Raw genomic sequence first — 22,675 nt, 5'->3', positions numbered from 1 at the left:
TCTGTTTGAGATGAACTGCGGTGATGTTACACATCTGCAGTCCTAGCGACTCGGGACGCTGAGGCAGGCGGGAGGCTCAGGAGGTCATTCTGAGCTATGCAGGCAGTTTAAGGACACCCTGAGCAACTATGCCTTGAAATAAAAAAAAAAAATTGTCTGGTGGCAGTGACACACCTCAAATCTCAACATTCAAGAGGGAGAGGTAGGCAGATCTCTGAGTTCAAGGTCAGCCAGGTCTGGTGAGTTTCAGGATAGCCAGGGCTACACAGAGAAACCGTCTGGGGTGGGGGTGGGGGAGTTTCTAAGGCTGTTTCTTTACATAACCAAGGGCAAATTGTTTGATATTTCAGTACTTTGTCTTTTGCAATTAAAAATGGGAGTAATATTTACAGAAGATAATCGTTAAATGGTTTACAAGTCTCTAAACAAATGCCAAGTCCTACAGCTTGGAATTTTATGTCATTTTATATAAACCCTTGTATGAATCGAGATAAAAGTTAAAGTTGTGTGGCAGGCACGTCTGTGACAAGAGTTAACTGAGGCACTCTGAGACAGGCTTCATTTGGAGAAAGCTTGGCTTCCTTCTTCCTTGAGTGTCACTGGAAGCCACTGTCCCTGTCCTAACCTTGCCAATATTTGAATACCTCCTCGGCCTAGGGGAAAGTATTAGAAGCAAGTTTGGCAAAGAGACAACTGCTTGAGGGCCAACAGGTGGCCAGAAGAGTCACGTTGTTCATGCTCGTCATGGATGTAGAACACAAGCCTGCTTAAGGAAACTCAGAAAACTGAGATGGGGCTTTGGAGCATTAAGCTCGACCAGAAACACTTATTTGAGCCAGCTTTGGTGATAGGTGCCTGTAACTCCAACACTTAGGGGGCTGAGGCCGGAAGATTGAGAGCTGGAGGCCAGGCTAGATCCCGTCTCAAAAAGCAAAACAAAACAAAAACTTTATTCAAATATGTAAACTCAAAAATCCTCTCTGTTGCTAGGCTTAGTGACGCACGCCTTTATTCCCAGCATTTGGGAGGCAGGGGCAGGCAGAGTTCTGTGAGTTTCAGGCCAGCCTGGTCTACAAGTGTTCCAGGACAGCCAAGGCAGAGAAGCCCTGTCTCAAAACAAAACCAAACAACAAACCAAAAGAACAAAAAACCATTTTGGCTCCCATAAGTCTACACTGTCTATTGTACTATCTATCAAATGGCATTATATGTACTTTGTGTTGTCTGTAATCTGTAACATGTCATCCTAGAAGCGACGGAACTTCAAGTGCTGGAGACAAGATAGATCCACTTTGAATAAGGAGGGATTAACATCACCTCTGTGAGCCTTAGTCTGTTTTACAATGAGATAGTGATAGTTTTTATTTTCTAAGAAGTATGAAGGCTGAACGTGATAATCTGGCACTGTGGAACTCTTATTCGTCTTACTATGTATTGTTTCTGCAGTTCTGTGATCAAACCCAGAGCCTGAAGCATGCTAGTCAGACACGCTGACCTTGAGCCCCACCCCAGCTCTAGGGAGCACTTAGACACTCTCCATACTTGATGCTCGGTACACACTGAACCAACTGTGATTAATATTGCAAGAGCAGAGCTCTAAAACTGGTCGGTCTTCAAACAGATGGCCATTCCTGTCTACTGGGGACTCTCTAGGTAACACGGAAACAAATAGATCGGCTCTCCCACCTCAAAATGTCATTATCAGGATCGAGAGGTCACGATCACGAAATATCCAGAGAAGGAGCCAACCACAGAAAATTGAAGGTTTCAATTCGTTTATTAATAGATTTGGAATACCTGTTAGTACTCACGGAGTTAGAATCCTGGCTCTGTACCCAACATTTGGATCTTGTTTGGGCCTCACTCATGGTTATCAGTTTCCCATTTTACAGATGAGATTCAGAAACTCTGAGGCAATACGTCTTAAACCAGTAAACATCCAGTGGGCAGCAAGAGGTCTCACTACCAACTTTGGCACTCGCCCTGGTGCCTCAGTAACTTACTTCTTCAGGTGTGCTGTGAAACGCACTGGGACAAAAATGCCTCATGATGCCAGAGCACTGCGCCATGAGAAAATAAGGAAACAGCTACAGTTGTTTTTATATTTTCTTAGATTCTTACTATCCATTTTTTTTTTTTTGGGGTGACAATTAACCTTCCAATAGCTTCTGAGTTATTTCTGATCTCTTTCTATTTTTGTTTCTCATAAAAACAAAAAAACAAAAAAACAAAAAACAAGGAGAAAGAAAAAAGAAGAATCTGGAACCAGCAGGATGGCTTCTTAGGTAGAGTTGCTTGCTGTCAAGCCTGCTGACCAGAATTTAAAGAACCCAAGGGGTAGAAGGAGAAAACTGAATCCTACAAGTTGTCCTCTCATCTCACACACATACAGATAACTACACGTTTAAAAAAAAAAAAAAGCATAAAAGAAAAAAAAAAGAACTCACAGTCACTTAGTCCTGACAGGAATTATTAACTAAAGGCCAGCACTGTCTTCATGGGCCTGTTGGCTGAAAGCTTCTACACCACTGTAGACAACATCACTGTGTGCCCTAACGACCCCATGAACTCCACAGAGAATCTGCAATCAAGACGGCCGATGACTTTCCAATCTATGTCTTATATCTTTATATATGCACACGTTTAGTCCTGATTGAGATGTTTTTGCTTTATTGAAACAATACTTAAATGAGAAACATTTGTGGTATGACCAATTCATTTCACTCTTCTCTTTTCCTTTGTATTAAAAGTTATGCTTCTGAGGCCTGGCCACATGGACAGTATCTCTCGGTTACAGGGCTAGGTGTCCCCTAGATGAGCTACAGTAGTGTGAGTCAACTCCGAGAGACTGCCACACAAGTATTTTGCAGAAATGGTTACTATATGCTAACAGATGGCAAATGCAATTCTGGGTGGGCGGATGCCGTCTAATCAGCTGAAAGGCCTGAACAAAAAGCCTGAGGTGTCCCTGTGATACTTGGGAACCACGTTACCTTCCAGCCCAACACAGGACTCACTCACCCCTCCTACAGTCACAAAAGTCAACTTCCTAAAACATTCTGTTCTCCCCGTTGTTTGGTTTCTTGCCCTGTAAAATGGGCTGGCCTCAAACTCAGAAATCTGTCTGGTTCTGCCTCCCAAGGGCTGGGATTAAAAGCATCCTGCCACTGCCTGGCTAACATTTCACACTTTTTAATGGACACACATACAAATATATACATATAAAAGTATGCATTTTGTCCATCTATTTCTCCACTGAGAGGAAGTTGATTCTTACAAGCTTGTGCAACCTCAATCGTGCAGTAATAAACTGAATTCCTCCTGTATGCAGAGGTAAGAATTTATCTGAAAACAGAATATCTGAGACATAGAGTATGTGATGTATTTTATATTGCATATTACTAAAGAAGAAAGAGGCTGCAGGAATTTATACTTCCATAACTTTTACACACAAAAAATACTATATTATCCAAACATCTTTGCCAATATTTTTTATTACTATACTGTCTGTCTGCTTGATAGGTAAAGGGCAAGACCTCTATAAAAGTACCAAAAGCTATTTCAGTCTTAAAAGTCTCTATATCTAATGGCCGAAGTTATATCCCAGTAGAGTGCTTGTCTTACATGCATTGAGGTTCTAGGTTTGGACCTCAGCACCCAAAAATAAAAAAAGAACAAAAAACAAAAGCAACCTCTCCCTCCTCCAAGACTACTCATCTAAAAACATCTATTCAGAAGAAGAAACACAATATAAGACAGATCCTGATAAAATTGAATGGATTTATCTTTAGTTCTCATGTTTTTAGCATGAGGGAGGGATACTTCAAACCGGCCCCTTCCCTGCAAATGAACTACACACTCCCCCAGCCACTGTGTTCCAGGTCCTTCATAAGCTGCAGACCTCAAAGAGCCAAACCCGTTCCTCCATAGGGAATATCACTTGCTCTTCCCAGTGAAGGCTCTGGCTCTGGGCAGCAGGCCCACAGGGTCTCAGCTCAGTTCTGATACCTACCCCAGCCCTCTTTCCCACAGCAGCAGCAACTGCAGCCTCCCTCTCTCCTTGCTAGTTCCTGGATCTCTCTTCAAGTGCTGGTTGTTACCAAACATGGTATTACCCATCCGTCGACTCCCCTGACACCTTATTTGAAAGCACACATGGATTAAGGTCAAGGGGCTGAGTTTAAGCCCCACTGCAATGCTGTCACCGGGAACGGGAGCAGGGCCAGCTCTCAATGTCCCACAGTGAATGAGACAGCAGTTTTGGAAGTCTGTATATAGATATATATGTGTGTGTTCATGCTGGATATGATGCTTGCTGTGCCTTCAGCTCCATAGACACATTTGAACACACTGCTATAGACACAATGGCCCAGTGGGCCAATTAGCCATGGAGATCAAGCGTGAGGTAATGGGGCCAGTGCTAGCAACTTCATTAACGCAAAGTAAAAGCTTCACTAGAGAACCATAAAAGTCACAAGGCCCCGCCCTCTGTCTACTAAGGTTAACAGGCTTGCAAAATCTAAAAATACCAGAGTTTTTCTTGAATTTTGCTTCCAAACCCTGTGTCCTTCCTAGCTGTCATTTAAATCACCTTATTATCTAGGCAATAATGTGACTCTTAAAAAAGAGCACCTTATTAGAAACCATCCAAATGTCCAACTACTGAATATAAAGACAAAATGTGGTATTTCCATACAATGCAATATTACTCTGTCATTAGAAGGCATTATGTAAGACACAGACTCCAGTATGGATGAATTCCATCATGTTCAGTAAAGAAGCTAGTCACAAAACACCACATATTGGGCTGGGGAGTCAGCTTCATGGTAAAACATCTATCTAGCATGGAGACCCTGGTTTCAGTCTGCAGCACCAGAGAAAAAGAGAAGGAGGCAGGGACATTGCCATTTATATCTATATGAAGCAAAGACAAGGTCCCACTATAGAGCCCGGTTGGCTTGGATCTCACTATGTTTCCCACAATGGCCTCAAACTTGCAATTCTCTTCTCTTGGCTTCTAGGGATTCATGCTGGGATTACAGGTGTTCACTCCCAAGCCAGGCCAGAAAAGACGTCTCTATAGAGAAAATGTACAGTGTTGGTTGCCTAGAACTAGAAATAAAAAAAGGAAAGCCAGCAAATAGGCTGAAGAGAGTGCACACTTTGAGTGAGTGAATTCTATATAAATTGTAACTCCACAAAGGCCTAAACAAAACAACACAGTAAAAAAGAAGCAAACACAAACCCCTTGGGGGATGGGAGATAGATGGTTCAGAGGGTAAGGCACTGGCCATGAAGCCTGACAACCTGAATTAAATTCTCTGGAACCCACATGGTGGGAGGTAAGAAACGATCCCTGAAAGTTGTCCTCTGACTTCCATATATGCATCTGGTACATGCAAACCCCTCACTGCGTAAATACCAAAAACAAAAGAAATTGACAGCTTAAAAAAGTAAAATCACTTTGACTGCTAAGGATTCACTCTACATCCTAATTGTTATGGGTGGCAGAGTGCATTTGCTTATTCCTTGGTTGTGTGGCTAAACGGTCCACATATAGACAGACGATCCAGCTTGGGTGTGTGTGTGTGTGTGTGTGTATGTGTGTGTGTGTGTGTGTGTGTGTGTAGAGAGAGAGACAGAGAGACAGAGACAGAGACAGCACGCAGAGAGAGCTCGAGCACAGTGTGTGTGAGTGAAAGAGAGGCAGGGTGGGTGTGGGTGTGGAGCCTGCACGTGAATGACAACAACCTCAGGCATTCCTTAGGTGCTGTCCCACCTCATCTCTTCATTTAAACAGTGTGTCATTTGCCTGGGGCTCATGATCAGGCTAGACTGCTGGTCAGAGAGCACCTAAGATCTACCTGTCTCTGCTTCCCCAGGACTGGAATTACAAGTGTGGGCCACCATGCCTGCATTTTTTTTTTTTTTTTAATGTGTGTTCTGGGGATCAAACCTAGACTCGAATGCTTGCCTTTTGAGCTATTTTCACAGTTCAAGTCAGATGTCTCAAGATGAGGTCACCCACACACTGGTTTAGGATGAGCAGAAAGTATTGTCAGTCTCTAAAGTGTTTATGCCCATGTCGATCTCTGCCGCAACTGCCTCTTCCAGAGCAAAAATCAATTTGGCCCATTAGCAAAAGTGATAAGGCATCCATTTTGAGGCAGATCTGCTGGATTAGCGTCTGTCTTTCCAGCTATGGGCGGAGAAGGTGTTTAGCAGACATTTGCTTCCAGGAAAATATAACCTTCTACGTCCTTCAAAAAGGGAATTTCCACAGGAAATATTCAGCCGCAGAGAAAATCCTCCATTGACCATTCATAATGACGTCAACAACATTTCCCCTTCTTCCATAAACCAGGTTTTGGTTACACAGAATTACTTCTGCCAGAGTAATCCTCAGGGTACAAAGGTCATGTAGGAGGGCCTATAGGCTCACATGGATCTGTCTCAAGCCACACGGCCTGAATGAAAAGAAGCTACTGGGACGGTGGACAGTGAAGCACAGGAACAGCCCCTCTGTTTGGTTGTAGAAGAATGTTATTGGCACTTAAGGAAGCACCTATTAGGTCCTGTGATTCCCAATAATCAATCAAGAATCAGGTCACCCAGAAAGCAAGGCCTATATTGTCAGGTTCAACCCAGTTTCTATGAACTTCTAGTTTGGGGATGAGTATATAGTTCAGTTGGTAGAGAACTTGCATAATACCAGGCCTTGTCCGACCACAGAACACAAGTGTGGTTAGTGGTGTAGGCCTCTAATTCCAGCACTTTGGAAGTGGAGGCAGTAAGAGCAGGAATTCAAGGCTAGCCTTTGCTACGTGAAGTCACCCAGGGCTACCTGAGAACCTGCTTTAAACAAACACAATGATCGGATTGCTGTGAGGTATTCCCTACTTGTTTAGACAGCATGGACTTGCCTGAAGCTAAAGCACAACAAAACCAACAGAAAGGCTCCTCCACCATAGAAGTAGGACTGAGAAGGCTGTCCTACCTTTGGAGTAAAATTCTTTTTTTCGGAGCTGGGGACTGAACCCAGGGCCTAGCAAGTGCTCTACCACTGAGCTAAATCCCCAACCCTGGAGTAAAATTCTTAAGGCTTCTAAGAAAATTATTTTTCAGAGCATTAAAATCAGCATGCTATAATCTAGGTTCTCAATTATTAAAAACAAAACCCCACAGGAGATGTGGAGGTGCGTATCTGTAATTCCAGCACTAAGGAAATAAAGGAGGTGAGAAAATCATGGCACGCTCAAGGCTGCATATCTGTAGTGTGAGTTCCAGGAGTTAGGGATACGGTAAGACCCTGTCTAAAAACAAAGAAAAAGGCTGGTGAGACAGCTCAGCAGGTACAGGTGCTTACAACCCGAGGACCTAAGTTTGACCCCTGGGATCCACATGGTCCACGGAGAAGCTGTCCTCTGATAACACACACATACGTGTGCACCCATGTAAGTTCATACACACGGGCATACTTCTGTTCACACATATGATTTAAATGAAAAGCAAGAGCAACCAGGAAAACAAACAAACATGGAAGGATACAGAGTCAGCTGTGGTGGTACATGCTATATTGACAACGCTTAGGAGACTGAGGAAGGAGAATTGAGAGCTCAAAACCAGCCTGGGCCAGTGAGGCAGGTCCCCCACGCAAAAATTAAATAACCAAGATAACTTGGAGAGGCATGCATGGGTATTCTGACTTCATAGCCATCTGAGGTAAAGCAAAGAATAAAAATAAACAAACGACTGACACCTTGTTCAAAGACTAGAAAATTGCATTCTACTTCAAATATTAGAGTTCAATATTTGTGTCAGAGAAGAATTATTCTAAGCTTCTTCCCCCATGGTTCAAGTACAGGTGACTATACTAAGTTTTAGTTTAGAAGATTCACTAATGCTACGTAACTACATATAACTATAACTATATATTTGGTCCACTGGTCAGGGGATTTGAACCCTGCTCCAGACTTCGGCCAACTTGTAGAGTATGGACTTCAAAGAGAGGATAATAGTATCTATGACTAAAATAAGAACTACTCAAACCTCCAGCTACAACAGTAGTCTCTACTATTGCTTGACTTGTGGAGGTTTCCTTTGAAAGAAGGAGAGCGCAAAGCTTCCCTGTCTAAAGTACAGTATTGCCAGTTAGACAACTTTGATTGCGAAGCTAACATTTCAACCAGAATCTGAAAATGTGCTTTCGCTTCTGGTATTTTCCAGAAATAAAAATAAACATGAGAATGAATGGATTGGGGCAAAACTGGAGAATGTGTGCACTTAAATTTCATTCTACTAACTCCATAAAGTTCTCCCATTGAGATATTTAAAACACCATTAAAAACTAGACAATTGTGTAACCTTTATCAGAAGCCCACATCAAGCTTGGCACTATGCTAGTCCATTCATCTACAAAGATGAATGAAGAGAGCTGTGTGGCCTGAGAGAGAGATAGGCATGAAAAATACAAAGGCCATCCCCAGATGGAGGAGAAAAACAAAAAAATGCAAAAGCTGGGCTGGGAGATGGTTCTTGTGGTGCAAGAAAGAAGACCTGAGTCTGAACCCCCGAAACCAACGTGAAAGCTGGCTGTGTGGTGCAGGCATCTGGAATCCCAGTGGACTCCTTCGAGGAGACAGGAGGTAGAGACAGGAGAGTTCCTGGAAGCTTCCAGGCCAACTAGCTTGGCCTACACGGTAGCAAAGCCAGAGACCTGTCCCAAATGAGGTGAAAGGTCAGGACAAACACGGGAGGCTGTCCTCTGATCTCCACATGTGTGCTGTGACAAACACACACTAGACTCATTCACATGCACAAGCACAAATATTTTAAGTGTTATTCACATATCACTTTGACATGCAAATAGTTTTGAAATATATAATTTTATTATATAGAAAAGGCATATATGGGGGCCAGTGAGATGGCTCAGTCAGTGAAGGGGCTTGCCACTGAGCTTGATAGCCCTGATAACCTGAGTTTGATCCCTGAGACCAACAAGCTGGCAGAAGAGAACCAACTCCAGAATATTATCCTCTAACTTCTAAAATGTGTCATAGCATACACATATACCCCCAAGTAATTTATTAAGAGGCAGACATTAAAGGAAAGATAATTGCATAATTCTTGGGTCTGGAGAAACTGCCAATGAAGATACACTCTGCAGGAGTGCACTAGACCCTGTGCTTAAGTGGCCTGTCTGCCCTGCAAGCTTGCTGCTTGTCTTTTCTGCTCGCTGTTTTAAAAAGGTTAAGTCCTGGGATAGAAAGCAAGCAATAAGCCAGGCATGGCTTTAATCTCAGCACGCAGGAGACAGAGGCGGGAGGATTTCTGCAACCTCCTGGCCAGCAAGAGTGGCAGACTGTTAAAAACAATGGATCTGCAGGAAATGCTGGTTTATATGCTGGGCTGAAATCTGTTTAGAAATTCCCCCAAGTACTTCAGAGCAACAGGAACCTTATCGGATCAAAGTATGCTCGCTTCACACAAGCACCGTTTGCTGTTTGAGGATTCCCAGCTCCTTCCAAATACCATGTCTATCTATGGAGTAAGTCTACTGAGTCCCTGTCAAAGAGAAAGATCATTCTAACGTGCATTAAAATTGCACTCCTTGTAATCAGAGGAAAATAAATCGATAACCAAATGATTTTTAAGGCAGTTCATGATCTTATATTCTCAGACGGAAGGACGAGGAATAAAAATCTCTTTTAAATATATGCTTTCTTAGATGCATGTGTATGCACGTGGGCCTGAGTGTGGGTGTGTTCATGTCAATATGGCTACCACAAAGATCAGAGGGTGTTTTGTTTGATACCCTGGATCTGGAGGTACAGGTGGTGGTGAGCTACCAGTGTGGTCGCAGGAAACTGAACTCGGATCCTCCACAAGGGCATTGTGTAGTCTTAACCATGGAGCCCTCTCTACTGCCCCTAAAGTGTGTAATTTTTGTGTCCCATCTACTTCTTTGAATATCTAACTTCTGGAGAACATCTGAACTGCCTTTAAAAAGATAACTCTTCTGAAACATCATCATTTCCTTTTGTCAGAAACAAAACAAGGTCCAAAGAAATGAATAAACAGATGGCCTGGGCCTAGGCCTGGAATCCCAGCTATAAGAAAACCAAAGCAAGAGGATCTTGAGTTCAAGGACAGCCCAGGCAATTTAGTGAGACCCTGCCACAAAAGAAAAAGCAAAAAGAGGCTGGAATGCAGCTCAAGGGGTCAAGCACCTGCAAATGTGACTCGGGAGTAAATTCTGCCTAGTATGGAGGAGGCTGTCATCCACAGCACTGCAAAATTGAACAGAAAAAAAAAAAAAAAGAAAAAAAAAAAGATAAAGATAAAGAAGGGAACAGAATGGCAGTGGTGCCCCTCTGGGACAGGTCAAGGAAGCCATCAGTAGCCGAGGGCAGGCCAAGGCCGAGGGCCGGAGCTGGGAGAGTGACACACCGGCAATGTTGTTCTGTCATTAGCTATACAGATCACACTGCTTTATTCTCCACTGTGGTTTCTGGTGGTGACCACAGAGCCTGGGCACAGCTGTGGTCCTTCAGAAAATAGCTGAACGAAGTGTGGATGCTCGTGGTAAGCCTGGCAGACACGTAACAGATAACAGGTGCTTGAAACTAGGCAGTTGTTTATGATCACCACTGTCTCAGGCCCCTCAGTAAGAAGCACAACTGTGACAACAGGGACGTGACGGGTACCAAGCTCCAGTGTTCATTTTACTTACACTTGTGTGGAAGCCGGCTTGTGTGCCTGTACACTGTGGGGCCAGAGAGGATGGGCTATCTTGCTCTAGCTCTGTCTTTTTCCCTGAAGACAAGGCCTGAACCTGGAGCTAGGTTAGTGGCCAGCAGTTCCTGCCATCCTCCTGCCTCTAACCTGCTGCAGTTGTTATAGGCAATCGTGTAGCCATGCCCAGGTTTTTCTTTGGGAGCTGAATTAGAACTCAGTTCCCTGTGCTTTCACAACAAGCTGTCTTACCCATTGAGCCGTTTCTCCAGACCATATTTTTATTTCTAGGACATCATGCATGCAAATGATCTATCTTGAGCCACACCTCCAGACCAACAGTCAAAGTTTCATTAAAAAATAAAATAATCATAACAATAAAACTTAAGTATAAGGAAGTATCCTTGCTATCTTTCTGGTTTGTTATTTGAGGATATTTTCTGGTCAGGAGTAAACTGTCCATTACCCACAGACAGACTCAGGAGTCAGTGTCTGATAAGCATCTGCAAGGGACAGGATTGTTGCCTGTACCTTTCTTAGTAAGCCAGAGGATCAGTTCTGCACTTAGAGTAGCAGTTGTCTGGTCTGTCACCTGTCCTCACCTACACACTTATCACCCTGGGTGGTGTGCTCTAATCAGATGAACTTCCCCAAACTTTTTACAGGTTATCACTAGTTTCGAACCTGTCCAGGACATAGGCAAACCTAGAAAGAGATCAACTGCTGGCAACAGGAAACCCTTAAAACAATCTCAAGATTTGTACTCTGCATGTTTCTCAGTGTTTTAATTTCTGTTACAACTGTAGTTTCAGATTAGTAAGCATCTCAAATGCATCCTATATGTGAAACTTAAGAAAAATCTTAAGACTTTACCTTTAAAGGTTGACTTGGAAACAGGTAGCAAGTACAAAGTTTTATCATAGTTCTAATATATTTAATTGAAATGGAATCTATTTTTGCTTATTTTTGGTAAAACATAAAAGTAACCACTTTAAGGCCAAGGAGATGGTTCAGTGGGTAAAGGCCCTTGCCTTTAAGCCTGCTAACCCTAATCTAAGACAAAATCAATCCCACAAGGAGGTAAAACCAATCCGCATGCAGACGCAGACAGACAGACAGACAGACACACACACACACACACACAAAAGTAAATGTTTCGGGGTTCGAAATTTAGCTCAGTGGTAGAGCGCTTGCCTAGCAAGCGCAAGGCCCTGGGTTCAGTCCCCAGCTCTGAAGAAAAGAAAAGAAAAGAAAAGAAAAGGAAAAGAAATGTTTTATACAAAAATTGTGATTTATTTAGAAAGTCTCTCTCTCTCTCTCTCTCTCTCTCTCTCTCTCTCTCTCTCTCTCTCTCTCTGTGTGTGTGTGTGTGTGTGTGTGTGTGTGTGTGTGTGTGTGTTTGCATAGGTGTATGTGTGAGTGCAGTGACTATGGAGGCCAAAAGTGGGTGTTAGCTCCCCAGGAACTGGAATTACAAGCAGCTGTGTCCTGGGTGCTAGGACACTAAAACTAAAGGCCTCTGTAAAGACAGTGTTGCTATTGTTTTCTGAGCCTTCTTTCCAGCCCTTGCAGTAGCAAGTTTTATGGTGAAGGGATTGTTACTGGTTGGGGACTTTCAATCTCGGGAGAACCAAATAAATAAATGAGTTGAAGCAACAAACTGGAGGGCATCTCAACCCCCTGCTGTTAGGGTCAAAGGTGCAGCTCTCCAGGCAGTAAACAACCCTTTAGATCTCTAAGGTTGGCTCATCTATTTTGCTTTCTGTTTTGGGAACATGCTGGCAACATTTTTCCTAAAGAAAGAGAAAACTGCAACATTTTATCTCATTTTCACTTGTCTCACCTTTATCTACAAAGATCAGAGTTAACTGTTACAACTAGTGACTAACCATAAAGAGAATCAAAGTAGAGAAACAGAAAATATTGAGTCGAGGCTGATGAAGATAAGAACAAAGTTCTGAATGCTCACAGTGCTATCTGATTACTCTGTTAAATACCCAGAAGTTCCAAATTATAAATTGCACTAATAATGGTAGACATGACATCTCAGGTGTTCTGGATAATGTCCATAATCTATACACTTGATAGATATGTTTTTCTGCTACAAATACATGAAATCTTTCTCTGGATTTAAAAAAAAAAAAAAAAAGGAGTGGTTTTAAATTATCTCTGTAACTGGCTAAGAGTTCAATGTAAGGTGAATGCACACTGCAAATTTCAGTATTAATATTTGCAGCATATTTTCTTTAAAATGCAGCAACCCTTGGACCCACAGCCCTCTTCTGGGAATTTAACTTTCGGAAATCAACTTGGATTGGGGCAAAGCTTTATCTGCAGCCATGCCCACTGCAGTGTCTTAATAGCAACCTACTGGCAATGATCTATATCTAACAACAGGGCTGGATCAATAACTTGTGAAGAAGAGTTTCAGAATACTGCGGAGTCATCACAATGAGGAAGCAGCAAATACTGACATGAGCTATGGACTAAAAAGAGTTGACTACAAGAGTTCGTGCTGTCTATGCAAGATGAGATTTAGATAGAAATTTTGGAAATATTCTGCAATCAGAGGAAAAATCATTTTCAAAATCCTCTAACTTGACTCATAGATACAAACCCTGTGGGAAATGCGGAAAATTATACTTTTCAGGACTTGCTCTCAAGCATATACAATTACAATACAATCGGGATAAAGACTCGAATTAAAAAGAACAGTTCTGGCCAGGTGTGGTCGCACATGCCTTTAATCGGTGAGTCTGAGGCCGGCCTGGTCTGCAGAGTGAATTCTAGGCCAGTCTAGGATTTACACATGAGGCTGTTTGACAACAAGCAAGCAAACAACCTCCACCACCAAACAGAACATTTCCCGGACTACAGAGATAGCTTACTTGACACAGTCTGCCCAGCAAGCATGAGGACCTGAGAGGATCCTCTGCACCATGTAAACACCAAGTGTGGCAGCCATGTCTACAATACTAGTTCAGTGGGTGGAGACCCAGGGACAAGAGTGTCCTTAGAGCTCATTGTCAGCTAGTTTAACATGATCCACGTTTAGTGAGACGCCCTGTCTAAAAAAACACATCCAAGAATAATGGAGGATAACACATGGTCTCCAAATACATGCATACACATTATGTACTCATCCACACAAGTGTGCACATACATGTCCCCCTGCCCCGACAAAGAACACCAATCAGATAGACAGAGACACAAAAGTGTCCTTTAGCAGGTTATCAGTCCCGAAAATACTTGAATAAACTGTAACTCACTGAAACTACTTTAGAAAACTAGCTTACTGTACCTATACCAATAAAGTTCGTACATTTCCAAGAAAAGTTATATAGAAAGAAAAAGGAACTTTCCTTAAAACTCAATTAGCAAGAAAATCCAATTGACTGTAACTCTAAGTATCTGGGTGTATTTAAGTAGAACCCATCTAGGTCTCGGACATCTCTTTCATAAGACTTTCTAATGTGCTCAGGCACGACAGTGTAGAGTCTAACGAAGTTAGGGTTTTACTGCAGTGAAAACCAGAACAATACATCCCGAGACCTGCAATCCCGTGATCCTGATTGTGACTGACAATGTGTCCCCTACCAGTTCCACAGGAGGCGGTAGGCTGATGATCCACACAGGTCAACAGCAGGCCTGCAGCAAATGTTTTGAAAGTCGATTTTTTCATCTCCACACACCTATCAGAGGGCAAAGATGACGAAAGACCAACAACGATATCATAGGCTGCCTGAAGGGAAGCTGGGAGCAGTCAGCTAGCACAACCACTGTGGAGAATGGCTCAGTATTTGCTACTAAATCTCAAGATCCAACTTCACACTTCGTTGTGTACCCAGGGGATACCAGGGTCTATGACTGTCCATCACGAACCAGTGTTGGAAGGCATCACTTGTGTCATCCTGGAGAAGCTTGGAAACAACCCACACACCCCTGATATATCCTGATGGTAAAATATCAATCCACAACAAGAACAAACAGTGACAGTTACTACGACATGGATGAATCTGATAGCCATGCTGGGAAAAGGGCAGAGAAAACAGCAAATACTATTACAGGTTGGAGAGTGGTACCCACACTGGCATAGTGACAGGAAGGAAGCCCATGAGCAGCTCAGTGTGGCTCGTCAGGCTTCTTCATCTGGGTGCTGCTTACATAGTGTTTAGTTTATGTGATGTAGTGAGCTCCATATACTAAAACACATTCTTCTATTTGTTTATTTATTAATTCACTTTACATCTCAATATCCACCCCCCTCTCCTCCTAGGCCCCCTCTCACACAATTCCTCCCCCTCTTTCCCTCTGCCCCCCACATCTAGTCAAGAACATCCATCTCTACATAAATTGGAATTCAATAGAAGTTTTATGAATAAATCTATTTCCCTGTGTCACAGGCAAGTTAAGTCAATGTTACTGCAGTTTTTACTTTGCAACTAGAGAATAAACATCCACATGGTCTGCTGAAGAAACAACAAACCAAAACAAACAAACCAAGTCTTTACAATTTTATGTGCACTAGGCTTCCTTTGCAGGTCTGTGCAAGGCCAGAGTTAATGTCAGGTACTAAAAAAAATCATGAATATAAACTTAATAAGCTAACTGAAACCCAGAGAGGGTGCCATTGGTCTAAGTGGGCCCAACTTCCCCCGTTGCACACTAAAGAATGCTGTACGGCCATGTTACCATAGGCGCAAAACTCCTTAGTAACGAGAAAAACGTGCTTTAATAGCAAAAAGCAAATGGCTGTTTGTTTGCTGTACTTTGTATTTTATTTTACCACACAACACACTAAATCGCTGGGCCGTTCCCATTAGTATTTGACACGTGGCAACTCTTCCCGCGGCTCCCGGGCACAGCATTCTCACACCCCCTTTTCAGTCATTGGATAACTAACAGCGAGCTGTCTAGAGTTCTGCAAATCTCATTTTATCTTTGGGATAGCTGAAGGGAAGAGTTAGAGGAAAAGAAAGAGATGCCAAACAGTGTAAAGCTACAGAATATACTAATACGCTTCAGAGATTAGCTGCTGTTTTTACTTTTTAAAAACAGCTGATTTAAAAAAATGTATTTTTATTTATGTGGTATGTGTGTGTATGTATGTATGAATGTATATATGTATAAGTGTATGCATGTATGAATGTATGTATGAATGTATGTATGTATGAATGCATGTATGAATGCATGTATGAATGTATGTGTGTGTGTATGAATGTATGTATGTATGAATGCATGCATGCATGAATGTCTGTATGAATGTATGTATGTGTGTGTGTGTGTGTGTGTGTGTGTGTGTGTGTGTGTGTGTGTGTGTATGTATGTGTAGGTACCCAAAGAGGCCAGAAGAGGACTCGGGATCCCTTGGAGCTGGAGTTGCAGACAGTTGTGAGCACCCAGCATGGATGCTGGGATCCAAACTCCGGTCCTCTGGAAGGGCAGTTCACCCCTTAATCGCCGAGACGTCTCTCCAGTGCTTGGTTTTTTATTTTTCTGAGATAATGTCTTACTTTGTGGTTCAGGCTGTTCTTAACTCACAGCAATTCTCCTGCCTTAGCCTCCCAAGTGCTGTGTTCAAAAGCCCCAGTACACTCCGCTAGAAAGAGTTCTTAGGCATTTTAAAGTTTTCCGTGTGGACTTGACTCTCCACTCTGGAGACCAAGCAGACCCTAGCCTTTACACAACCCCCATTAAACTCAAGCTGAGAAGAGAAACAAGGAAACACATGCCCCGAGGCTCGCTCTACCCAGTAAAAGAACAAAAGCACCTCAGTTTCTTATTTAAAAGTTTGTTCTAACATGTCTACGATGAATTTCCAGAAAAAAAATTTTAGTGACTTTTTTTTAGATCACCGAAATTATGAAAACTTATTTATTATGTGCATTCGAGTTGGTCACCAGAAACTGAATCACTATTCAGAGGCCAGGGGTGTAAATGACTGAAACTGGTCACTCAGGCTCCAGGTCAGTTTTTCAACTTTAAAATGGTTGGTTCTGGGCTGAGGTTAAGAGCTTTGGCTGCTCTTCCAGAGGACCTGGTTCAGTTCCTGGTACCCACATGGCTGCTCACAACCATTTCTAGTCCAACATCCTCACACAGTCATACACACAGTACGTGTGAAATCTAAAAATAAATAAATATAAGAAGGTTGGTGGTGAAGATGGCTCAGCAGAGCATTCACGGCCCTTGTAGACAAGCAGGGCTCAACTCCCAGCACCCACCAGGCATCTCAAAACTGCCCGTAACTCCAGTTCCAGAGGCTCTGACACCCTCTTCAAGCTCAAGACACCAGATACGCACGTTGTGCACATATATTCAAGCAAATAGACACTCACACACATAAAATAAAAATCTAAATAGATCTTTAGAACGTGGTCATAGAAAGAATCCACATGTATCTTTGGAGGCAGATGTCATCAAGGGAGGGAGCAGAGATCTGAACACAGGATTAAACACTTAAATTGATTAAATGTGCAGTGGTTCAACAAATACACCTTCGTACCAGGAACTGTTCTGGGTGCTTGAAATACAACAAAACAAAGGTATTTACCTTGAACAGCTCACATTCCCGTTGGGGAGGAAGGAGAGATGGACAAACATAATGAGTAAACACATCACACAATATATCTTACGGTTGTAAATTTTATGGGGGAGAAGGTGAAGCAGCTTAAGGTGGGGCTGGAAGGCAGAATGGTAATTTTAAGAGAGTGAAATAAATGGGCCTTCTTGAAAAACTGACATTTACTGACTGCTTTATGTGAAACATTTTATTGTATTATTTTCGCCCTTGAGATGGGGTCTTATTGTGTTGCTCTGGCTGCCCTGAGCTCACTTTACAAACCAGGCTGTGCTTGAACTCACCGAGAGCCATTTGTCTCCCTGTCTCCTGAGTCAGAGGGTGGCAAATGACTCAGTGGTAACGTGTTTTTCTAGAAGCGTAAGAACTTTAGACTCCCAGCGACCATGTAAAAAGTTAGTATGTGCCTGAGATCCCAGGACTGGTGAATCAAAGGCAGGAGTGTATCTGGGGCCCACTAGCCAGCCAGTCAGCCAGTCACTAGCCAGCCAGTCAGTCTAGCCAATATGGTAAACTTCCAAGTTCAGGGAGAGATCATGTCTCAAAACTAAGGTGGAGGGGTTGGGGATTTAGCTCAGTGGTAGAGCGCTTGCCTAGCAAGCGCAAGGCCCTGGGTTCGGTCCCCAGCTCTGGAAAAAAAAAAAAAAAAAAGGTGGAAAGTGATTGAGAAAGACACTTGATGCAGCCTCTTGTTCTCCACCACCTACACACATATGTGAACACAAGTGTATACACACATATGCCACTTTCAACTGTTTTGTGGTATCATAAATAATCTTGTGAAGATTGAAAAGGATGACAATCTTAGAACTTTTAAAGTTGTGATGGGTGCTAAATGTCTGTTCATTTTTTTTTTTAAATCTATTATACATTTGGTTTTGTCTGTCCTAGAGTCATCATTTCCTTCTTATTCTCTTACGTTGTGTGTGTGTGTGTGTGTGTGTGTGTGTGTGTGAGAGAGAGAGAGAGAGAGAGAGAGAGAGAGAGAGAGAGAGAGAGAGAGAGAGAGAGAGAGAGAGAGAGAGAGAGAGAGAGCGACAGGTGCCCTCAGAGACCAGAGGCATCAGATTCCCTCGAACTGGAGATACAGGCAGTTGTAAGCCATCCTCTGTGGATGCTAGGAACAGAATTCAAGTCCCCTGGAAGAGCAGTAAATGCTGAACCACGTCTCCAGCTTTCACATACATAGTTTCCCAAAGTTGTATATACTGCACCTTAGTTCTTTAACAAAACCCACCTTACTATGTCTGTGGCACTGGATAAAGATTGTGTCTGTGGCCCTTTCCCTTGTCCTCTGAGAGTGCCACGTTTCTCTTCCACTCATTATTAAGATGAGCACAGGTAGGATGTCCTTGGGTGATAGTACATCCATTCTTCCTCAATCTCCTAAGACTTTCAAACCCCAACTGCTAGGAAGGTTGGGGTTCCTCTTAAGCAAAGTTTTTGGAACTTTATTTCATCCTTACCTACCAAAGCAAGCTCTTATCAGAAAAGCATGAGAAAGCCACAAGAAAGCTTTCGAGGGCAAATTCTGGGCACACTATAGGCTAAGCCTGGGAAGGAGGTTGGTATCTTTGGCTAAAGTCAAATTATCAACAGTATTTTTTCTTTCGGGGCTGATTGTTTATGAAACAGTAAAACATAACATCCTTCTGGGAGCTAGCGTGGATATCCAGAAATCATTTGTCTAAGTGCATTTAAAACTATGCCACTGTATTAATATATATTTAGGGCTATCTGATACTGCACAGAGGATCACACCACTTTACCGAACTCTCATTGCCCTAAAGTATTTATTCCTTTATTTAAAAGATATTTGAGCATTAAAAAAACAACACGCACACACAACTAAAGCCCAGAGCGGCAAGACACCAAATCTCATTTGCAGGTGGCCTTTGTAAACGCACCTGGTTAGACTGTATTTCTATTAGTAAAATATTGTAGATTGCCAGGTAACACAAAGAAATCTGTTTTTAAAAGCACGCCATTCACCAACACTGCCAGTAGAATTTTTGCAATATTGCATTTAAATTGTTTTTAGCCTGGATTAAAATAAAAGGCTTTTCAGGCTTCCAATCACCCCCGTAAATGTGCATGTCTTTAAAGTCAAATTATGGGCTAGCAGCCTTCACTTTGTTTTATAGATATAGAAACCTCAGGTCTAGTGCTGTGATTTTTTTTTTTTTAAATCCCATTATCTTCACATTAAAGAAAAAAAAAAAAACCTGACCCCAAAATATTAACAAGGAAATGTTGGTTAAAATCAATTGACATTTAGCAAGTTTTTGAAATATTTCAACACTTGGGAATGGATACTAATAACACACTGGTCTCTGATCTTCAATCTATTACGACCTTTCAAAACTGAAAATGAGCTAGTATGGTAGTATACACTTCCAATCCCAGCACTGAGGAGGTGAGGCCAGCCTGGGATACATAGTGAGCTCTCAGGAAGCTGGCCTAGACTACATACACAAGAGTATCTCAAGAAGAAAGAAGAAGAGGAGGAAGAAGAAGAGGAGGAGGAGGAGGAGGAGGGGGAGGAGGAAGAAGAAGAGGAGGAGGAGGAGGAAAAACAACAACAAGCAACAACAACAAAATAGCTAGGAGTTACACTGCTTTGAATCTCTGAATCTGAGGTCAAACTGGTCTACATATCAAATTCCAGGCCAATTAGGGTTACATATCGAGACCCCGTCTTTAAATAAAGAAAAACAAAACATGCCAAAAAAGACTTACTATATGCCTTATGTCTACAAATGCGGATAACCAAAACAACAAAATCACCAATTTTCCTCTTGCTCCATTTCTGTGGGTAGAAAGACATGCCAAAGTGGTTCATATTTGTGGTACTGTAATCTGCCTGCCCACACCCCAACCGAAGGTTTCTCAGTCAGAAGTGAGAAAAAGAGCAGTTTACTTAGGGCATCTGATTGCTTGTCAAGTTGACATTTTCTTTCCAGGCCGGCAAGATAAACAATCAGTTGTGTTCGAGAAACTTTACTGTGCCTGTGTTTTCCGCTGAAGCAGATGCTCGGATTCCAAGCATAAACTCCAATAAATAACCTCCATTCCTTAACTATCATCTGAAGAGCCTGTCTCCCCCATGCTACGTTATTTCACTTCCGTACTTTGTTAGCACCCCACACCTCCAGGTCTACCCTCTTCAGATCATTTAAGTGTGAACAATGCCAATCCAAATATAAGGCTTTAAACGTTCAAATTTCTGGCATTTCTAAAAATTGCCATTTATTTAAGGAAACACACCAATAGGTACAGGTTTTGGCCACAGTCATGAGCCTTCAAAATCACAATAATACAGTCTATTTTGTCTACCTAGAATAAGTATTCTAGTACACACATGGAGAGGTGGATAAATTTTGGAGCTACAATGAATTCTGAAAATATGTTTATGCTGCTTTAAAATGATTTCCCAGCAACTCAATAAACTCTGATTGCAGAACTCAGACCTTGCAAATCTAGAAACTCAATTTTAGGGGGAAAAAAATCTAGAAAAATGGCCAAAGAGTGGCTTTTAATCATGACTACAAGTAAATTTAGAGAACTTTAAATCTCAGGGGTTCAATGGGCCTAAGTGGAATTAAAACAAAAGTTGTTTTGTATTCTATTAATAGCAGATGATTAAACGCATATCTCATTTCAAATGGAATTCATTTATAAGTACTTAAACTTACTAAACTGGCCACTAATCCCATGTCTGTTTCTGGAAAAATTCTCTCACATAACATGCACGTTAAGCGACCAATCACCACACGTTCTGTCAGCTTAAGTCAATTCTTATTAAAATCTCAGGGCTCTCTGACTCCAATAACCTCCCCAAATCATCGACGTAGGAAAAGTCCAACCACGGGCGAACATGTTCATAATAATTGTATATAGGTATATAAAATTGTCAAAACACTAAACAAAAAAGTAATCAAAAGAAAAGCCAAGTTGAACTTAAAAGCTCCTGTGTGAAAGAGTCCAAGAGGGGGAAGGCGTTTCAAGTCTTCCCAAGAGCAGATTCCCTGGCAGCCTAGAAAATTCCCTGAGCTGAGGGAGCCAGGCTCACCTGGCGATGGATTCCTAATTACGGAGGAGTTTCTCCCCTACATTCTTGAGCGCTTTCTTTTCTCCGAGGAAACTCGAGCTTGTCTCTTTTTTTCTCCTTTGGATCTGGGGAGGGTTTAGCCCCAGCGGTCAGACCAGCACAGTCACTGATCACAAAGAGAAGTTGGGGGAGGACAAGAACCTCTCGGGGACCCCGCAGATTGTCTTCCACGTCTCCAATCCCCGTCCCCCATGGGTCCCTGGGAGTCTCCGAGGGCCCAAGGGGGAAGGGGAGAAGACCCTTATCATGTAAAGTCCGCACTTTATCTCACAAGTGAAAAAGAATCCCGAATCGCCTACCCCGCTGGCGACAATGGTCAGCTGCTTGGCGGGGCACACGTTCCTGGCCTCGAATCCTGGACTCCCCAAGTCTCTGGGCCTCCCAGCCTCCGCCCTCAGCCTGGAACCACAGGTTTTCAGATCTCCCTTCTCCGGTCTCGAACTCCGCAAAGTCCCACACTTACCCGGTACGTGTTCTCCGTGAGCCGGTTCACCTCCTCCGGCCCCCGAGACATGGCTGCAGCCTCCGGGAGGGCGAGCTCGGGAGGACGCGGCGGGGCCTCGTGGCCTCCGGACTGCGGGCGGCGGGAGAACCTAGGGCTTGCGACTGAGCCGCCCTCGGGAGTCGGCTGCCGCCACAGCTGTCAGCCGGAGAGAACCAGTGTGCGTCTCCGTTGCCAAAATGTCAAAACTTTGCGGCGCTTCGCTCTGTGAGAAGCTGTGAGGTAAACGTAGCCTGCCGAGCCTGGGACTAGCAAAAGGACCGGCAGCCCCACCTGAGGCGGGCGGGGTGGGCGGGGCTGAACGGCCAGAGGGCGGGACGGCCCCACCTGAGGTGGGCATGGTCTAGCAGAGTAGTTGGAGTGGGCGGGGCGGCCTCACAGAGAGGCAGCCTGCTGGGCGGGTCGATCTGTTGGGGCAACGGGGGGTGGGAGGTGGGGGGTTGAGGGGGGAGGTTCGGGGGCGGGGGGGACAGGGAAGAGACTTGTTACGCTAGGTGGGCTAAGCGGAGCTGAAGCCGGGCCAGCGCGCAGGACTGATTGGCCCCAGCTGAGGAGCGGGGGTGGGGGCTGAGAGGCCAACAGGAGGGAGAAGCCAAGGGGAGGGAACTCGTCCCTCTAGAAATGGGCTGGTGGGCGTGACCTAGATGGTGGGCGGGCGTGGCCGAAACTAAATGAGCTGGAGGGAAAGAAGTAGCTCTTAGCTGTATTCGCCAGAGTGGCCGGGCAGAGTTGAGCCGGTGGGCGCGGT

At 43.4% G+C, this 22,675-nt stretch overlaps 1 protein-coding gene across 2 annotated transcripts in view; it reads right to left on the bottom strand.

The window, feature by feature from the left end:
- Window positions 1–22,204, bottom strand: part of Baiap2l1 (BAR/IMD domain containing adaptor protein 2 like 1) — an 88,690-nt gene extending 66,486 nt beyond the window's left edge. Inside the window, exon 1 of one of the 2 annotated variants that reach the window (XM_032886456.1) lies at window positions 21,889–22,204. In XM_032886456.1, coding sequence (XP_032742347.1) covers window positions 21,889–21,939 — 51 coding nt within the window. In that variant the 5' untranslated portion in view covers window positions 21,940–22,204. The remainder of the gene's footprint in view (window positions 1–21,888) is intronic. The other variant, XM_032886455.1, reaches the window with a different exon arrangement.
- Window positions 22,205–22,675: the final 471 nt, after the last annotated feature.

This window comes from Rattus rattus, chromosome 16, assembly GCF_011064425.1.
Source record: "Rattus rattus isolate New Zealand chromosome 16, Rrattus_CSIRO_v1, whole genome shotgun sequence".
Classification (NCBI taxonomy): domain Eukaryota; kingdom Metazoa; phylum Chordata; class Mammalia; order Rodentia; family Muridae; genus Rattus; species Rattus rattus.
The sequence above is the reverse complement of the archived record's forward strand: the minus strand, read 5'-3'. Positions and strand labels throughout refer to the sequence as shown.